At 39.3% G+C, this 16,540-nt stretch overlaps 2 protein-coding genes across 5 annotated transcripts; one reads left to right on the plus strand and one right to left on the minus strand.

The window, feature by feature from the left end:
- The first annotated feature begins 678 nt into the window (after positions 1–678).
- On the plus strand, positions 679–6,837 carry mrps18a (mitochondrial ribosomal protein S18A). Its single transcript, XM_034204393.1, has 6 exons — positions 679–862; positions 4,384–4,415; positions 5,327–5,431; positions 5,526–5,649; positions 6,198–6,270; positions 6,369–6,837. Exons 1-6 carry the CDS (start codon positions 721–723, stop codon positions 6,511–6,513), a joined length of 621 nt encoding a protein of 206 aa, XP_034060284.1. The 5' UTR covers positions 679–720; the 3' UTR covers positions 6,514–6,837.
- Positions 6,838–6,918: 81 nt separating this feature from the next.
- On the minus strand, positions 6,919–11,904 carry rsph9 (radial spoke head component 9). Of its 4 annotated transcripts, none has more exons than XM_034204390.1 (5): positions 11,382–11,904; positions 11,109–11,277; positions 10,162–10,291; positions 9,756–9,902; positions 6,919–7,209 (listed from the first exon to the last, which is right to left on the minus strand). In XM_034204390.1, exons 1-5 carry the CDS (start codon positions 11,606–11,608, stop codon positions 7,049–7,051), a joined length of 834 nt encoding a protein of 277 aa, XP_034060281.1. In that variant the 5' UTR covers positions 11,609–11,904; the 3' UTR covers positions 6,919–7,048. The 4 variants fall into 4 exon arrangements, with proteins under 4 accessions (XP_034060281.1, XP_034060283.1, XP_034060280.1 ...); XM_034204392.1 differs by having other exon boundaries at positions 6,919–7,450; XM_034204389.1 differs by having other exon boundaries at positions 9,750–9,902.
- Between the last annotated feature and the right edge of the window lie 4,636 nt (positions 11,905–16,540).

The following is a 16,540-nucleotide window of genomic DNA, read 5'->3' on the forward strand; positions in this document are numbered from 1 at the left end:
TAAACACAAACATACGTACTTACATACACGTACTGAGCCAGTATTTTTGGTTTTATAAGAAAGGCCACCTAATTGTGACGTCTGTAGTCAACGCACTATAAAGGACTATAATTCCCACGGCGCCTGCGCTAAAGCCACAGTGATGGGCAACCTGTTTGAGAGACGCCGTCGAGGAACAGTTTTTAACTGTACACACGTACACATACAAATCGTACAAGTACCCTTTAAGTTATGAAGTTATATAAGCATTATTAAAAAAGAAAGAATACCTAAGTTGTTTATTATTTAATTTGAGTTTTGCTTATTTCTTTTGAATATTGTAAAGGCCTGTTTTCTTTGTTGCATGTGCAACAGTTTGTTGTTTTATTTTTGAGCAAACACATCGCATTAACATCATCTAATTCTGAACCATCGGAGGCCAAGCAACTCTTCAAACTGTAAGTAATTTAAAGGAAAGAAAACGAGTTAGAAGAACTGTCTAAGGCGTCTAGTGGCTTGATGGAAAGACAAGGAAGGAAACCACGACACGTACATTGGGGGGATTTAAGTGGATTTGTTTCCTTGTTGTGTAACCCACGTTCTGCTGGAATGTGTATTTTATTTATCGGTCTTCAACACCTTCGATGTAATAAGAGGGCTTCACCGTGAGTGGCGCTGTGCTTATTCTCGCGAGATTACCCTACAGGAAAACACGAAGAAGGCGAAGGTCAGTAATTAAACATGGCAGCCCGCAGTATGTTGACCTGGACCTCTTTTGCGGGCTTGAAATTAGGTGCCACAGGCAGCAATGTGATTTTCCAACAGGGGACAAATATTCCCCAGCTATCGGCTGTAACCATCCAGAGCCGAGGCCTCCGTCAAGGTGAGACTAACCTGCAAATGTGTGGATGTTAGCCCACCAATGCTAAAGGAGCTAATGTTAGCTGGCATGGTAACGTGAAGACACTGACAAGCATTTCAGCAGCTGCTTTATCTTTTACATTTGTTTTATTTATCTTTATCTTTTATAGACTTCTATAACTGTGGTGGAAGAAGTATTCAGATGATTTACTTGAGTGAAAGTACAAATACATGAATGATACAATCCTCCATTACGAGTACAAGTAAAATACCTGCATTCAAAATATAACTTAAGTAAAATGACAGTTATCAACAACATTTACTTAAAGTATAAAAATAAATGTAGTTATTCTGCCGAAAAATTCTCTAATAATAAATGTGTGCTTTATTATTATTTTTATTTAAAGGACATTATTAGATAATATTGTTGCATCAAGTAGCATTTTACTATTGTAGATAGACACAATTCTAATATATAAAAGTATTAACTTTATTATATATGTTATAGGTTGAATAATTATACTTTTTTACACCTTAAGTAGTTTATTTTTTAGAGATGCATTATGTTAAAAGTTCTGAGAAGTAGCTAAACGTGTTAAATGAATGTAGTGCAGTAAAAGTACAATATTTACCTATGAGGAATAGAAGTGTAAGTAACATTGTTTGCAGTACTTCAAAATCTTACTTGAGTAAATGTACTTGGTTACTTTCCACCACTGGTGTACAACACAGGAAATAGTCTCTTATTGCAAACGCTAAAATATGAATGAAATCAACCTATGAATCCATAGAGGCAGTCTTCCTCTTGAAATCTTTAAATGTAGTGATTTAAAAAACATGTCTATGAAAAAGGCAAACAAGTCACAATAGAATACACCAGTGTTTCCCACAGATCTGAAATATACTTGGGGGGGTGGTGGTAGCGGGTTGAGGTGACGTGCAACAACATGAACCTTTCTGTTGGTCGCTTGTTAGCAGACCCTTCACGCGATGGCAGAGCGAACAGGTACAGGCAGGGCCTATAGTGATAGCCCTATAGTTTAAATCTACTACCCACAAATAACCATGGGTTACTGTTTTAAAAAAAATGGTAAATGTATTTAGGAACCTATCCATGTGATTCTAAGTGGGGGTGGACCTCAAATCCTCTAGGGGGTCTGGGGGCATGCTCCCCAGGTAAGATTTGTTATTTATTTTGGAGTTAAATGCATCAATCTGGTGCATTTTGAGGGGAAAATAAAGAGACTAGATCTATGGAAACACCTATATGAAACAGAACTGTATACATTTCAATAATCATAAAATCATGGCCATAACCAATAACGTACCATTTCCAATATGAAAAACACTGAAACTTGTTTATTAATTTATGTTTTGGTTCATTCATATTTGTGAGTGTGTCTGGGCTCCTGAATCAGCCTCTCCTCTCTCCCTCCTCTCCTCCCTTCTCCTCTTTGAGGCAGCAGCAAAGACTAGTTTTAGTTCTCAACAAGTTTTTAAAACTTACCTTTTTTCACCTAGTTAACTTTTTATTTTGTATTCATGCATATTTTACTAATCACTCACTACCCCCTCAAATGGGAATATGTGTTTACATAAATAGTGACCAAACCGTTTGAGACCCACTGAGAACTTAGACTAAGTTAGCTATCTAAACACTCAGAGAGTCCTTTACCTCACCTGAGCTGAGGTTCTCCCGAGCTTGAATGACACAGAGAGACCAATCAAGGGCTTTGTTTTATGGTCTGTATGACAGTGGCCATGTCGGCAGGCCACATCATGTAGACAGCCAGTCACCCTGTGTGAGGCAGGCCACTTAACAGGCCAGGCCATCGGGAAACCCCCCGGTCCTCCCGATGGCCAGTCCGGACCTGGGTACAGGAGGCGTAGAGCGAGGGATCATGGTCCACAAGTTAATCGATTGCAGATGGAGTCGTGGTCGCGGACGAATAAAAAAATTTAAATAAAAAAAACTTATAATAAAAATAAAAATAAACTAAATGGGTCGCGAAATATACTTGGGCGGCCGTTAATATACCTGGGCGGCCCGCCCAAGTATAGTCTATGTGTGGGAAACCCTGTACACATACATGTTGATGATATAAGAAATACAAAATGTCTATATACATATGTATGTGTGTATAGTAGGGGTGTAACGGTTCACAAACATTTCGGTTCGGTACGTACCTCGGTTTTTAGGTCACGGTTCGGTTCGGTACGTTTTCGGTACAGCAGAAAAAATTATCACAAAACATAACATATTTTTTTCAAATTATTATTAAACTGTGAATATTCACTCAAATAAATACAAAATATAATAAAAAAAACATTAAGGTGCAGCATTTCGATGAACTGAAATAATCTGTATTTGAACTTTACTGTACTAGTACTCACAAAACATAAACTATTAGTTTTGGGTTTTTAATTATTATTAAACTATGAATATTCACTCAAATAAATACAAAATATAATAAAATAAACATTAAGGTGCAGCTTTTTAATTAACTGAAATAATCTGTATTTGAACTGTACTGTACTAGTACCTAAGCAGCCAGTTTGACATTATGACTTGCTTGTCATTGTATTTTCATGTTGTTTTAAAGAAAGATGAACTTGTCCACATTGCTTGCCGAAAGGGCAGATCTGCTGGCACTAACAATGTCTCCTGCTGTGGAGAACACCCTCTCTAGGGACAGAGGTAGCAGATACAGCCAGGTAGCGCTTTGCTAACATGGCAACATAAGGATATTTGGTGTTTGTAATAGCTTTGGCTCGGTCTGAACTCTCTGCGAGTGGTGGAGGCTTAAATGCTAGCGGGAGTTGGGTTTGCACTTCAGTCTTTTTTCTTTTGGTACCGGTGATATTCACGTTCGGGTGATGCCTTTTAAAGAGTGTGCAAGTTTGATGTATTGCCAGCCGCGTAACCAATTTTAGTTGAACAATGCCGACAAACAGCTTTGGTTCGGTCCACCTGTCTTTGTCCGTCATCCTTGTACGTAACTGCGAAACCAAAATATTCCTAAACCGGAGACTTCAATGATGCTGGAGGATTTTCAGCTCAACTTTATCTGCGTTCGCCATTTAGACAGTTCCTCAAATTACTGACTACATTTGAACGCATCCCTCTGACATAGTATGCCTCTCGTCCAATGAAATGACTTGCTCGCTCTATGACGCGTTGAACACAATGGGAGCAACATTCTCTGAATGCTGCGACGCAGCACCTGAGATTACTTCCAAGAAGTTGTTCACGTTCTCAATTTTTTAAGTTTAACGTTATATTCGTTCGGTACACTTCGGTACACATGTGTACCGAACCGAAGGGCCCGTACCGAATAATTTCGGTACGGGTACGTGTACCGTTACACCCCTAGTGTATAGCAGTATATATTTACATTTACTGGCTGTTGAAATATTTTTTTAACTGATGCATTTATCACTGAAAAGCTGACAATGTATTCTAAAGATTAGGAAGGCATTAAAACATTGTTCCATTTACGTTTCAGATCAGAAGCCTAACATAATTTCATGTTTGTTTTTCAGTGGTGGAGAAGCAGGAGGGTAAAACCACAATAGTAAGTACAACCAAACTGATGATAAACTTAATATGATGTTATTTGCTGTTCCTTCAACAGTTTTAACTGAGAGGCTCACAATGTGTGGACGTTAGGAGACCTAAATCCTGATAGTTTGGACTTGTATTATTCCAGGTTATTTACTAAAACAACAAATTAAAAGCCATAAAGACAATGCTGCTGCTTTGTTATAGTAGTGATATATAGATAATAATAATACATTTTATTTCGATAGCGCTTTTCTTGAACCCAAAGACGCTTAGATGAGAGCAACGCTATTGCTACTTCCAGCCAAAAGTACGGCCCTGCCCACTTTCTGGGGGAAATGAGTTATTAGAGTGAAGCAGAAAACAATAGTTTCTTCATGCCTAAAAGCTGCCGTGTATATTGCACCTCAAACAACAAATACATCTTAAGTTACTGTTTCTTTACTTCCTCTACAAAAAAAGAAACTATCCAATTCAGTAATCACAGTTTTGGTGTAAGCTAAAATGCTACTCATTCACTAGCAGACTGACCGGTCATCCATTCCCTACTGATTTAAATGTAACCATAAATCGTCGCCGATCATCGATCTCCAATAACATTGTTTAATAGTTTACCTGTCTGATCATCATAACTGGGCTCCTCGTAAATAAAAAAAGGCGCGGTTTTATTAATTGTGATTTCCGAAAACTTCAGTATCTGTATTTACCTCCATTCAAATGACAGCAAGTATTTTTTCCCAAAAGGGGGCGTGGTCTTGCGTAGAGGGCAAGTACCAGGATGCATTGCTCTCATCTATAGTGGAAGAGAAAGAGACTTGATTTAATAAAAAATAAAAAAAAATAAAAAAAATGTTCCAACAGCACATCTATATTTTGGTCAACCTAACAAGAAACGTACCCTAACAAATGATTGCACTTGGACAGATTGAGGGACACATACTGAACACTCCAGAGGCTCCAGAGCCTCCTAACCCTGAAGCCAAATGTCCGATCTACAGATGGAACTTGCAGCACAAATACAACTACACGGTAAGTGCGTACACGGTAGTAACCACATGATCTCAGACATTATGAAAAGTCTTTCAGTGGTTTATTGTTTGTGGTTGTCTTTCCCCCTCTCCAGGATGTCCTGCTGCTCAGTCAGTTCATCAGGCCGAACGGAGGCTTGTTGCCCAGGAGAATCACCGGCCTCTGTCTGGAGGAACATCGCAAGATCGCCATCTGTGTTCAGATGGCTCACAGAGCAGGTCAGTGTTTGTGGTTTTAAATCTTTGTTCCATACAAAGTCAAATGTCTTCATTCTTTGATACTTGGTACCTTAGGTGACACGATTGTAATGATTGCAAGATATCTCAGAAAGATAGTGAGTGTTTTAGACGAGACATACTTATGTGTGTAACCTGACACTGACAAGATGGTAAGAAGCCAAAAATCTCAACTAAATACTATTTGTTGGTTGTTTATTACATTATTAAGTATTCAAGCTGAACCGTTTTGTCCATCTTGATGCCAGATATTATTACTATTTCCATTGCTTTCATAATAATAATGTAATATTGCATCGATATTGGGATTATAGGAATAGGTATTGTCTAATATTTTGGCTATAATATTGAAAGTGTGTTTTTTCCCCTGGTTTAAAGGCTTAATTACAGGACAGTGATTTCATTTTCTGAATCAACCAGACTTTTTCTGTTATTTGCCTGTACCCAAATTATATCCACAATACTGGTTATTATTTATTATTTATAAGTATAAAAACATGGCTTTTTTCCCCTAACTTTCTGTGCTCCAGGTCTGCTTCCTGACCACAAACCAGAACCTCCAGCGAACCAGCTCATTAAGAAGCCCAAGCAACAACTGAACAGGTAACGTACACCTCTGTGTCTGCTTATATATGTGTTCCTCATCAATATGTATCCAGCAGCAGTGAAACTAAAACTACCAATGTTTTGTTGTTGTACAGATACCTGACTTGCTGGTCCACTGACTCAGTGAAACCCATTTATAAAACTGGACTAAAGTGGTGTAAAAGGCGCATGGCTGTCGGCAGCCCATTACTCAAGTACAACGTGTGTTACGGTGTCAAGCACATGAATATCAAACACTGAAGGACAGGAAGCCTGACTAATCCGTGCAGCAACTGGACGAAAGTGGGCGGGAGTTCCAATTAGATCTTGCCTTGGGAATAAGGCCTAAAAGCTTCATCCATCTGTATTTATTCTACTTTTTTGTTTGTTAAGCTGCGTCACTCGAATGAAGTGTCCTCAGCCTGACCCAGAACCATCTTTTCTGTTTCTGCTGGTTCGAAAATGCCCTCGAAGTGAACTCTCCGACAACTTTATGTGAACAACAACTGGGTCAGTGTCACAGCTTCAAAGTAGGTGGTATTCTCACTGTGTATACTCATGTGCAAATAAAATGTGTGCGATTACTCAGCCTCTCAACCTGTGTTTACTGTATAGAAACAGCTAGCAACTAAACAGAACCAAAAGCTTGCAGACACAAACTGCATGACTGGGCTTTCTTGAGTTTATTTGTTTGAAGGTAGAAGCAACAAAATGTCCTGGAATAATTAACTTAAAATACAATTTGAGAAATGTGAACGACAGAAGTGGAGAATTTGTAAATATGTGTAAGATCTTTTTATATCATGAAGGGAAGGTCCAGATTCTTCCTGCCATCACCAATATAGATGTGTCCGTGCTGCGGGGTCGTTGGCAGATGGAAGAAGGTCAGGCCGGGCCACAGCAGGCTGCGCAGCACCAGCACTCTGCTGGCACATTCCAGCTGGAGACTCCACGACCCTGCACACAAAGAACACTCCAGGTAAATGACTGACAATAACTTCCACGTCATTTTGAGCACGATTGAAATAGAGGCTACTTTGATCTTTGGAAATCAGAACAAGAAGATTACACTATCCACCTTCTTGAGCCGAGGGATACTCAATACATCTGTGCTTTTTGATATCTCTCACCTGTTTCTCAGCACACTGGAAAAAATGCTGCTCCAAAAACAGTTTTCACTTGAAATAAGTGCAAAAATCTGCCAATAGAACAAGTGAAAATTAGCTTGGTAAGATTTCTTGAAATAAGACGAGATATTTCGATAAATCAGATCTTGCAATTAGCTGGGAGAACTCATTTTGAACTATATTTGACCAGAATCAGGAAATGTTGTTTTGCCGCAAATGCTCAAGGTTTTCTGTTTTCTGATGTTAGTCTGTGATTTTCTAATAAATATGTAAAAATAATGTGTTTCATCTGAGATACAACTCAAAATAAGATTGTTTTACTTAACAAGATGATGCATTGTCTAAACACAAGACCAGATATCCCACTGCAGTGTTACTTCTGAAGTTATGATGTCTTATATCAGACATATTCTGATTAGATATTAGACAAATATACTTGGCAAGATTTCAAGTTTTTGTAGTGTATGTCTGGGTGTGATTATGAACCCAACAGCTCAGGAAATGGAGAACAAGTGCAGCATCTGCTCTGGTGTGAAAGTTCTTAGATGAATGCTTTCGCACCAAGGGATGTGATTTCCAGATACAATTGTTTCAACACTTTTTTTTTTAAATGTATGGCAAATCATGAATCGACTACAAATAAAAACATGTTGAGCCTTCAGGATGTAACTTCAAAGATGAATTGTAGAAAAAAGAATCCATGGGAGAGGTGTAATATCTGGATTTCTTTCTTATAAATGTGTGACTTTAATCCTAATTTTTCTTACAAATGTATGACTTTATAATCTAAGAAAATATACAACGTTTGTTCCTAGTAAAATAAAAAGTTTCATCTTCCAAATTCAGATTTTATTTTCTATAAATATGACCCCTTTCCCCTCTCTCTGAATTGATATGTTGTACCTATGATGGCACTGATACACCTGTACGGCTGCAGGTGGTGAAACCAAAAGCCATACATCAAGAGCTGGGAACAGTTTTCTTCATTGTTGTGGAAAAAAGAGGGGAATCCCAACCTAAGGTCTCAGAGGAAAGCACCTGTCTTTCAGTGGAGATGCATCATAACTCATTTTCCCCAGAGCCCCGTTTTAAAAAAGTAAAATCTTTCTGCATGCGATCTGCCGTACAGAACGCTGCAGTGAGTGTGGCATTGAGACAGCTGTGTAATGTCTGCTGTAGCGATGACACCGCAGACATCCGCATCAACTCAAAGAACACACACAAACATAAACACATGTGGAAGCTCTCCTAAATCAGACATCTGTTGCATGTTTGGTCACGGGCACTAAACATTTTTTCTTTCACACACATCCACTTTACTCTCCATCCACTATCAACATTCACTATGGCCTGGAGCACATCCAGCTCAGCGGCTAATCTCCAAACTTCGACACGGCTAAATTAATTCTCAATCTTCCCTTTTACGGTATCCATTCACATGCTTTTCACAGTATCCATGTTTGCTTCCTGACTTTGATTTGTTTCCACATATGTACTACAGTTCAACAGCTCAAATGTCTCAGCTTCCCATGAGGATTTACAACAGAAACCTGAAAGACTCATCATTTTTTTTTTTTTATGCTTTCAACTACACAAAAATTCAAAAGATTTACCCATCTCAAGGAAGCAAGGCTCTGCATGTTCGTTGTCATACTTTTTTGAGTCTAAAACAATGAAAATGGCGTGCTTTGGATACCAGTTGGCAGCGATTATTTCTCCTGAATTGGCTAAAAGAGGGGTATTATTACTTGAATTGTTGAGGTTACAGATGTAAGCTTTCCCATCAATCATGTTTCAGTTTGGTTTCAGGTGGAGCTCTTCCCATTAACTGGTTCGTGTTCAGCTAGTAATTATTTCATTTTCCTATGAAAAACCCGATGCCAGGCTCAAAGTAGGTGGGCCAACATATTTTCTTACCAAACACTATACTCGCCATCCGGTTATCAGACGTCTGTATGAAAAAGTTCTTCCAACATATTCCCAGGAAGCTTAATCCATGTTGGTTATCCTCAGAATGTATTTGATCAGTTTAACAGTGACTGACTGTTTTCCTGTGAAAATGACTACATTTTGTCTGGTAAGAAACGTCTCTGGACTTTCAGTCAGTTGAATCATCGAAAGGGATTTTTGCTCAAACCACATGTCATTTGTAATGTAGCATAAGAGTTGGAACTCATTGTTTTACCACTGGCTTTCTAAATGCCTCAGTAACACTTACTCATGCTTAAAATAGCTGCGTGTTAATGGGTCCAGATCATGAGATTACCTTTATTCCACTCACTGTCATTTCCTTTATAAAGCTCTTAATGCTCAGTGATCATTAAAGAACAACTCTTGTAATATTGTTGTTTGTGTGTGATGAAAAAATACCTTCACCTTTAGGAATGTCGTCACTCAGTACATCCAGGAAGTCGATGGCTGGGTTTAAATCGCCCATTTCCAGGATGGATTTCTTCTTCAGATTCTTGGCTTTGCTAAAGTGGAGGAAGTTGTCCAGCTTCCCAGCTTCTGAGTGAGAAAGACCTGAGGATGCAAGTAATTGAAAACTGAGAAATGATGATGGAATTTTACAGTGAAATGTTGTCTGAATATACATGTGTTTTTAAAAAAAAAGGCCTATCAGAACTCAAAGTATTGTGAAATATTTTCTAAAATGCTGTTTATCTTATGCATTCAGTTAAAAATAAATGAAACACCTCAGAGTCCGCGACATGCAGCATCAAACATTAATGTTCCACAATGAGAGAGACACATGCCATGTCTAAGACTAATACATATTTACCACCAAAGCTGCGGTTGATCTGGACGAGGCCATGAGGACTCTTGAGGTAGGCGCCACGCGGAACCACAGACGCTTCCTCATCGATCTGGTGAACTGTGACCGCCAGCCTGCTCTCCTCATTCACTTTGGTCTGAAACCCAAAACTACATCATAAAGCTGGATTTTGAGACTGTACCGATATCGTTGATATCAGCCAGGAAAAAAAATGACTGAAAATAGGAAGCTCTGTGAGATTAAATTCTCTTTCCCACTAATTCTTCATTGATTACAATAGTACTTTGTTGCAGAGATGGCTGGCTGGAGATATATGTGCGCCTCAATATATACAGTATGTTGGTAGAGGTAGGACATTGTCATCTTTTGTTGTATAGTTCATGTTGGTCCCACATGGCTTTAGGTATAGTTTTACTGCAATATGTTGTGTTGAATAGTTTTTTCTTTGGAGTACAGTTGGCTGGGCAATATGAAGGAAATGACTATTTTTGACCAAATACCTCATTATCTATATGTGACAACATTGTAGGGTTGACCATTAATGCCTTCAAAAAATGTTCACATTATGAGAAATGTGATAAATAATCATTAGTACTGTAAATTATTGACTAAGTGAGAAAGGGCAGATAATAGAACATCTTTAATGTCTAGTAGTCGGTTCAGAAAATAACACAACTTTACTTTATTGTAGCCTTTAAAACCAGGAAAAGACACTTACAATATTAGGGAATCTATTACCCTAACGATAAAGACAATATCGTATCATTATGTTATTGATATATTATAAATATATTGCCCAGCCCTAATAACAGCCAAGGAATGGAATTGTGTTTATGAAAACACGATTAATATTACAGTTAACACTTGATCTTGAAGTTCAGCTTACCGCTTCATATTTGTACTATGTACAACTTCACAGTATTGATCACAATTGTCTTAATTGACACACTCACCACCACCTCCTCCTGTATAGCATCATCCCTCCCTCCTGGCCTGTGGATCTCAACATGCTCATACACATATGAGGGGTCTCCTACGAAGCTACCCTTTGCAGTTTTGGACACCTCCTCGATCACAGAGTCTGTGGCGGGGGCGAGCAGCATCCAGTCCATGCAGTTGAAGCTGGAGGACAAACGACCAACAGGTACATTACATTGTCAACGGCAGATATAAAGTAGGCCTACTCTGTCCTGCCACAATGGAACACATACCCACGGTTATCTTACCTATAAAGAGTCTTTTTATCCTTCATCTCATCTTCTCCTCTCCCCTGAGCGATGAAGTAATCCTCCTTTAATCCCAATATTTTGCCCCAAAACAAGACTCGATGGAACTTGTAGTTTTTCTTCAGGATGACCAGGGAAGTCTGCAAAGCGGTTCTTTTCTCAACGTTTAAAGTATTTCCGCTACCGGCGACCAGTTCCAAAGAATAGAACAACGAATTTGAGTCCATTGTTTATAAAATAAACCACGTTATATCGCATATATTAGTTACCTTGACGTGTTGTAAACTCCTTGCTAGCTAACATAACAGCTAACCTTAGCATGAAGGTCCGAGGGGGTTTGGTTGCTAATGTCAACAAAGCTTGTTGCTCTGGTTGTCACAGCAACGCCTCAGTTTTCTTGTGCGTGGTCTCTCAGTTTTCTTTTTGCAAATAACCTTTTTAGAGTGTTAAAATAACAGTGTAAAGAGAATCAAAACGTTTTTGTTAACGTTTCGCGCGTGTTTGCTTACAGTGTTTAAATACAAACCAGACCGTGCGCACGTTTAGTCTGACGTCATGACCCGACTTTTGAAGTGAGTCCCAGGAAGGCACTCGGGGCTAGCTACTAAACAATCTATGGCTGTATATGTTTCATTTGTCGCTAAGAGATAAAGTAATGAAAGCGTCCTGGTACATCCCATACAGTAGGCTACTAAAAAACATACTAAAAACTGTTGGTGCATAGGTATACTTACTAACACCAATTATTCATTTCATGTAGTAGTTTGTACATTCACTCAAGCCTACTTATAGGCCTATATACTCAACTACAGCTTTCTGACAGCTTTACTAACTTTTAAAATGACTGTCTTTTTCCAATGTTATGTTTATGATGAACTGGAAGGCATCCTTTATATGTTGAAAACATCCTTTTTAAATAAGCTGGAAAATGCATCGTCCCAAAGTTGAAAAGGAAACTTTTAAGACTATCTTACAGTTAATAAAGCATTTAATATTGTGCATTCATTAAAACATCACTGAAATGCAACAAGGCCCACACATTAATGAGGTAGTAATAAATTATCCAAAAATATCATATAGTAAAAACAGTGAAATTGAAAATTTTACTGCACAACGAGTACTTTTACTTTACTATTTTTCTGATAAAACTACTACTTAAGTAAGGTTTTGATTGCAGAACTTTTACTTTTTGTTCACAGTGTGGTAATGGTACTTGTGGGCTCTGTGTGCAGGCTTCATACGCTGTCTTTCACCCATGAAGCCCAAAGAAGGGGGGGCATGCAGAGGGAAAAGAGAGGGCTGGCAGTTGTGTGTCTTGAAGACAGAATGGGTTAAGCTCTTTGCACAGCTGGCAGGATGCATGCTTCCCTCGAACATGACTGTGTGGCATGTGGGAACAAGAGCGAGTCTCAGAAATGATCTTTGAACCGAAAATCGCCATTTGGTGGTCTGCATTGGGATTGCAAAACGGCATGTTGCCGTTAACCCAAACAGGGAACAAATACATGTGTAATTAGAGATGAAATATAGTGGAGCTAAATCTGTAAAGTTCTCCCAAGGTAACCTACTGCCTCGTGAAATGACCCCGAAGCACACGGCCGGCTGTCATCCTTTGGGCTTACTAGAATTTAGCGCCGGGAAGTGAGAGGAGAATGGCACAGTGTGTGTTTCTTCTAGCGTTGAGGCTATAGATGTGATTTCGCTGCAATGTAAACAGCTGAAACAAATCCAGCATAGGAGAGAAAGGAGAAGGAGAGATTTTCATTTAGTTTAATCTTCATACATACATTTGCCAGTATTTTATTTATTTTCTTTCCCAAGCAGTCAAAAGCTTTCTTTATTTACACATGTATGTCATATCTGATACATCAGCTGTCTACAAATCATACATTTCAATACATATGTGACTTTATTGTAAGAATTGGACCACCATCATGATCATCCGCTACCCTTGTAGTATTCGACCAAAGAGTTTTCCTCTTCCTCATGCTTCATGTTCTTAAGCTGATCTCTTCTTATTAAAACTTGCTTGGCTCATAGTGGTGATGTAACTTCCTGAACTCCGTGGTATATATGTAAGAACAGACTGAGTAGTACTAAAATCACTGGTTCCTCTGTTTAGAAGACACTGAACCGACAAGGGTTGTGCGGTTTATCCTGGCTGGGATCCAGCAGCCCCAGTCAGTGTACGCTGTGTGAAGCTGGCTTCAGTTACACTTAGAAAAACATAATTGGCTACTGTCCAGCAAATGATTGTGCTAGTGTTGGGCTAATCTTGTGGTTAGTGATTCTATTTTGGTCTCCCACCTTGATTGACAATCTTGGCTTTGACTTCAATTGTCTCTGGGTTTCTGAGTTTGACAGAACACATTGTAAAACATGGCTGTCTTGTAATTCATGCTAGTTGTTTGTTTTATAAATCATATCTTAATACTCATTTCCTAACCACTTAAAGTCAAGATTAAATGATCTCAAACCCTGTTTTTGATACTATTTAGCTTTTCTACAATTATGCGTAATAACATGTCTTTTAAAGCATTTGTTTTTTACTTTCTGGGTCCACCTGTGAAATTGTTTTCACACACACATGTGATTCACAGGATAATAGGCATGCATATCCAGCATCACTGATATTGGCCGTCTCTGTTTACTGCTCATTCACCTCACACTCTATCAGAGCTGCATAAAGTGGCTGCAAATCCATTATTTCCATTTCCTACTGCCGTTGCATCCGACCAGCCAATTCAATGTGAAGCGTGCATTGTTTCCTATGAATAACTTAGGCGTTTGAAGGCAATTTCAATCCAGCTTGGGAATGGCGGTCTCGGCCACCAACAATGACAACTACTGTCCAAAAAGGTCATTACAGAATGCAAATACATTGAATGGGAAGTGTTGAGACAAAAATCGAATACATTATATATCATATAATTGTATTTGATGCGGTTTCTCTGGAGAACAGAAGCTGGTTTTAATAATTCCCATTCCCATGCTTGCCATTTCCCATGCCACACTGCTATTCCCGGGCTCTGTGTGTTGGCTGCGATTGTCCAAACAAAAGGACCTCGGTCTGGAGTCACATGCTTCATCAGCAGCGGTGATTTCAGCTGTCTGGCCCTCCGCCCTTCTGGCTAATGTAGTCCACCAACAGAAAAGCGAGAGGAGAGTGGGGTGACTTTTCTACAGAGTGTCCCACACAGAAGAGTACACACAAGGACAGCCCCTTCACCAACCCACCCACTTACTCACACACACAGACAAACACACTTTAAGCTTGTGGCTCAGGATGTCACCTCATTAGAGTTGGCATCTAAGGTGGAAGTTTTGGAGTTGGAAGCCACAGAGTGACCCGAACCGACACACCACTCCAGTTCTGTTCCCCAATTGGCCGGGGAGGGAAGCAATACTTGGACTGAACGGCCTGTTTCTGTCCCGGTCCCACTGCCTTGGGAAACTCACCTCCCAGGCGACCAGCGTTGCCATGGCACTAATCCTGACGGACAAAAGATGGGAGTGCCACGGAGCATGATGCTGCCAGACACTCTGATTGGCTGGCACCATCCCACGCGATGCTGTGATTGGCCGGTGCTATGTTTATATACAAATTGGAGCAGTCAGAGGTCACATCCATCGATCTTGGTGGTGACATGAAGGAAGCCTGACCTCAAAAACCTCAGAACTCCAAAATGGGGTTTAATTCCTTTTTGACACACACACACACACACACACACACACACACACACACACACACACACACACACACACACACACACACACACACACACACACACACACACACACACCACACACACACACACACACACACACACACACACACACACACACACACACACACACACACACACACACACACACACACACACACACACACACACACACACAGGCTTTTTATTACATTCAGTGGCCTGGGAGTGCAGAATTAAGTGAATACTGAGAGGGAGTGAAGTGACTAAATAGTGTCTGTGATACACAAAAGCACAGACGACAATAATACCAAGAATGCATGGAGGGCACTGGGTTCAGTGGGTTGCACACCTACACACAAACAGAGGTTTTGGATTAACACGGAATAAATATTTTGATCCGGAGAAGGGCGTGTTGTGTAAACTAGTAATGCTTTAAAGACTCAATTGTGTGTTTCCTTTGACCTGCATGGGAGCCGAGAACTGCTTAAAAGAACTATAATTATCATCAATAGGTTTAATCTGTTTTCCTCACATTTCAAAGCCTGATTACTCTCCTAAATGTGTGTTTCTTGCATCCATATAGAATCCATGCTTTCCGTTTAGATTAGCTAGATTAGCTACAAATAGACAAATGTATAGATAAACTGCTATGCTATCAATGCGGGAAAGTTTGTTGCTGTTGCTCTGTGAATGTTTCGGCCAATACGTAACAAGAACTGACAGTACAGATATGAAAACAAATAGTTTGAGCTCATTTTGACCGTTACTCATTGATATTTTGTCATTTGTTCGCTTTAAAATCCGTACTTAAATAGGCACCCTCATGTCTGTGCGCTAAATACCAACCTACCACCATCTGCCAGATAGCTTAGTTTAGCACAAACATGGGCAGCAAGCGCTAACAGAAGGTATCTAAAGTTTAAATGATCATCTTGTTGGTTTAATCTGTGCACAAATATATCCTAGCTGTAGCTCCACATTTAGCATGAGTGGTATCGGTCATCTAACCTTACTTTCGGCGGGAAAGCAAATAATAGTATTCCTTTTTAAAACACTTATTTTTAAAACTAATTTAAAAATGATCTTGTCTGTAAATCTTCTGATAATTTCCTTGATTGTTTTGGAACAAAGTGACATCATTTATATCCCAAAAACGTATTGGAAATGATTAGAAAGGCAGTGATATGTCAAGTTAAGCACTACCAAACTCATTACTGCTCATCCAGGTTATTTCAAATTACACTTGAGAGTCCATTTTCTTTTTAAAGAAACGAGCAGATAGGGCATTGTGTTTCCGGCATTAACTAGGCAAAGACATGCTATCTTGTCCGATGCAAGGTCGAGATATCTCAGCTCTGACGCTTTAAATTTGACCATTTTCTTTAATATAACCCTTTTTAAGTTAGAGGAATTATTGAGGTGTCCAGGTGAAGAGCATGATATTTACATCTG

This window comes from Gymnodraco acuticeps, unplaced genomic scaffold (assembly GCF_902827175.1).
Source record: "Gymnodraco acuticeps unplaced genomic scaffold, fGymAcu1.1, whole genome shotgun sequence".
Lineage (NCBI taxonomy): Eukaryota > Metazoa > Chordata > Actinopteri > Perciformes > Bathydraconidae > Gymnodraco > Gymnodraco acuticeps.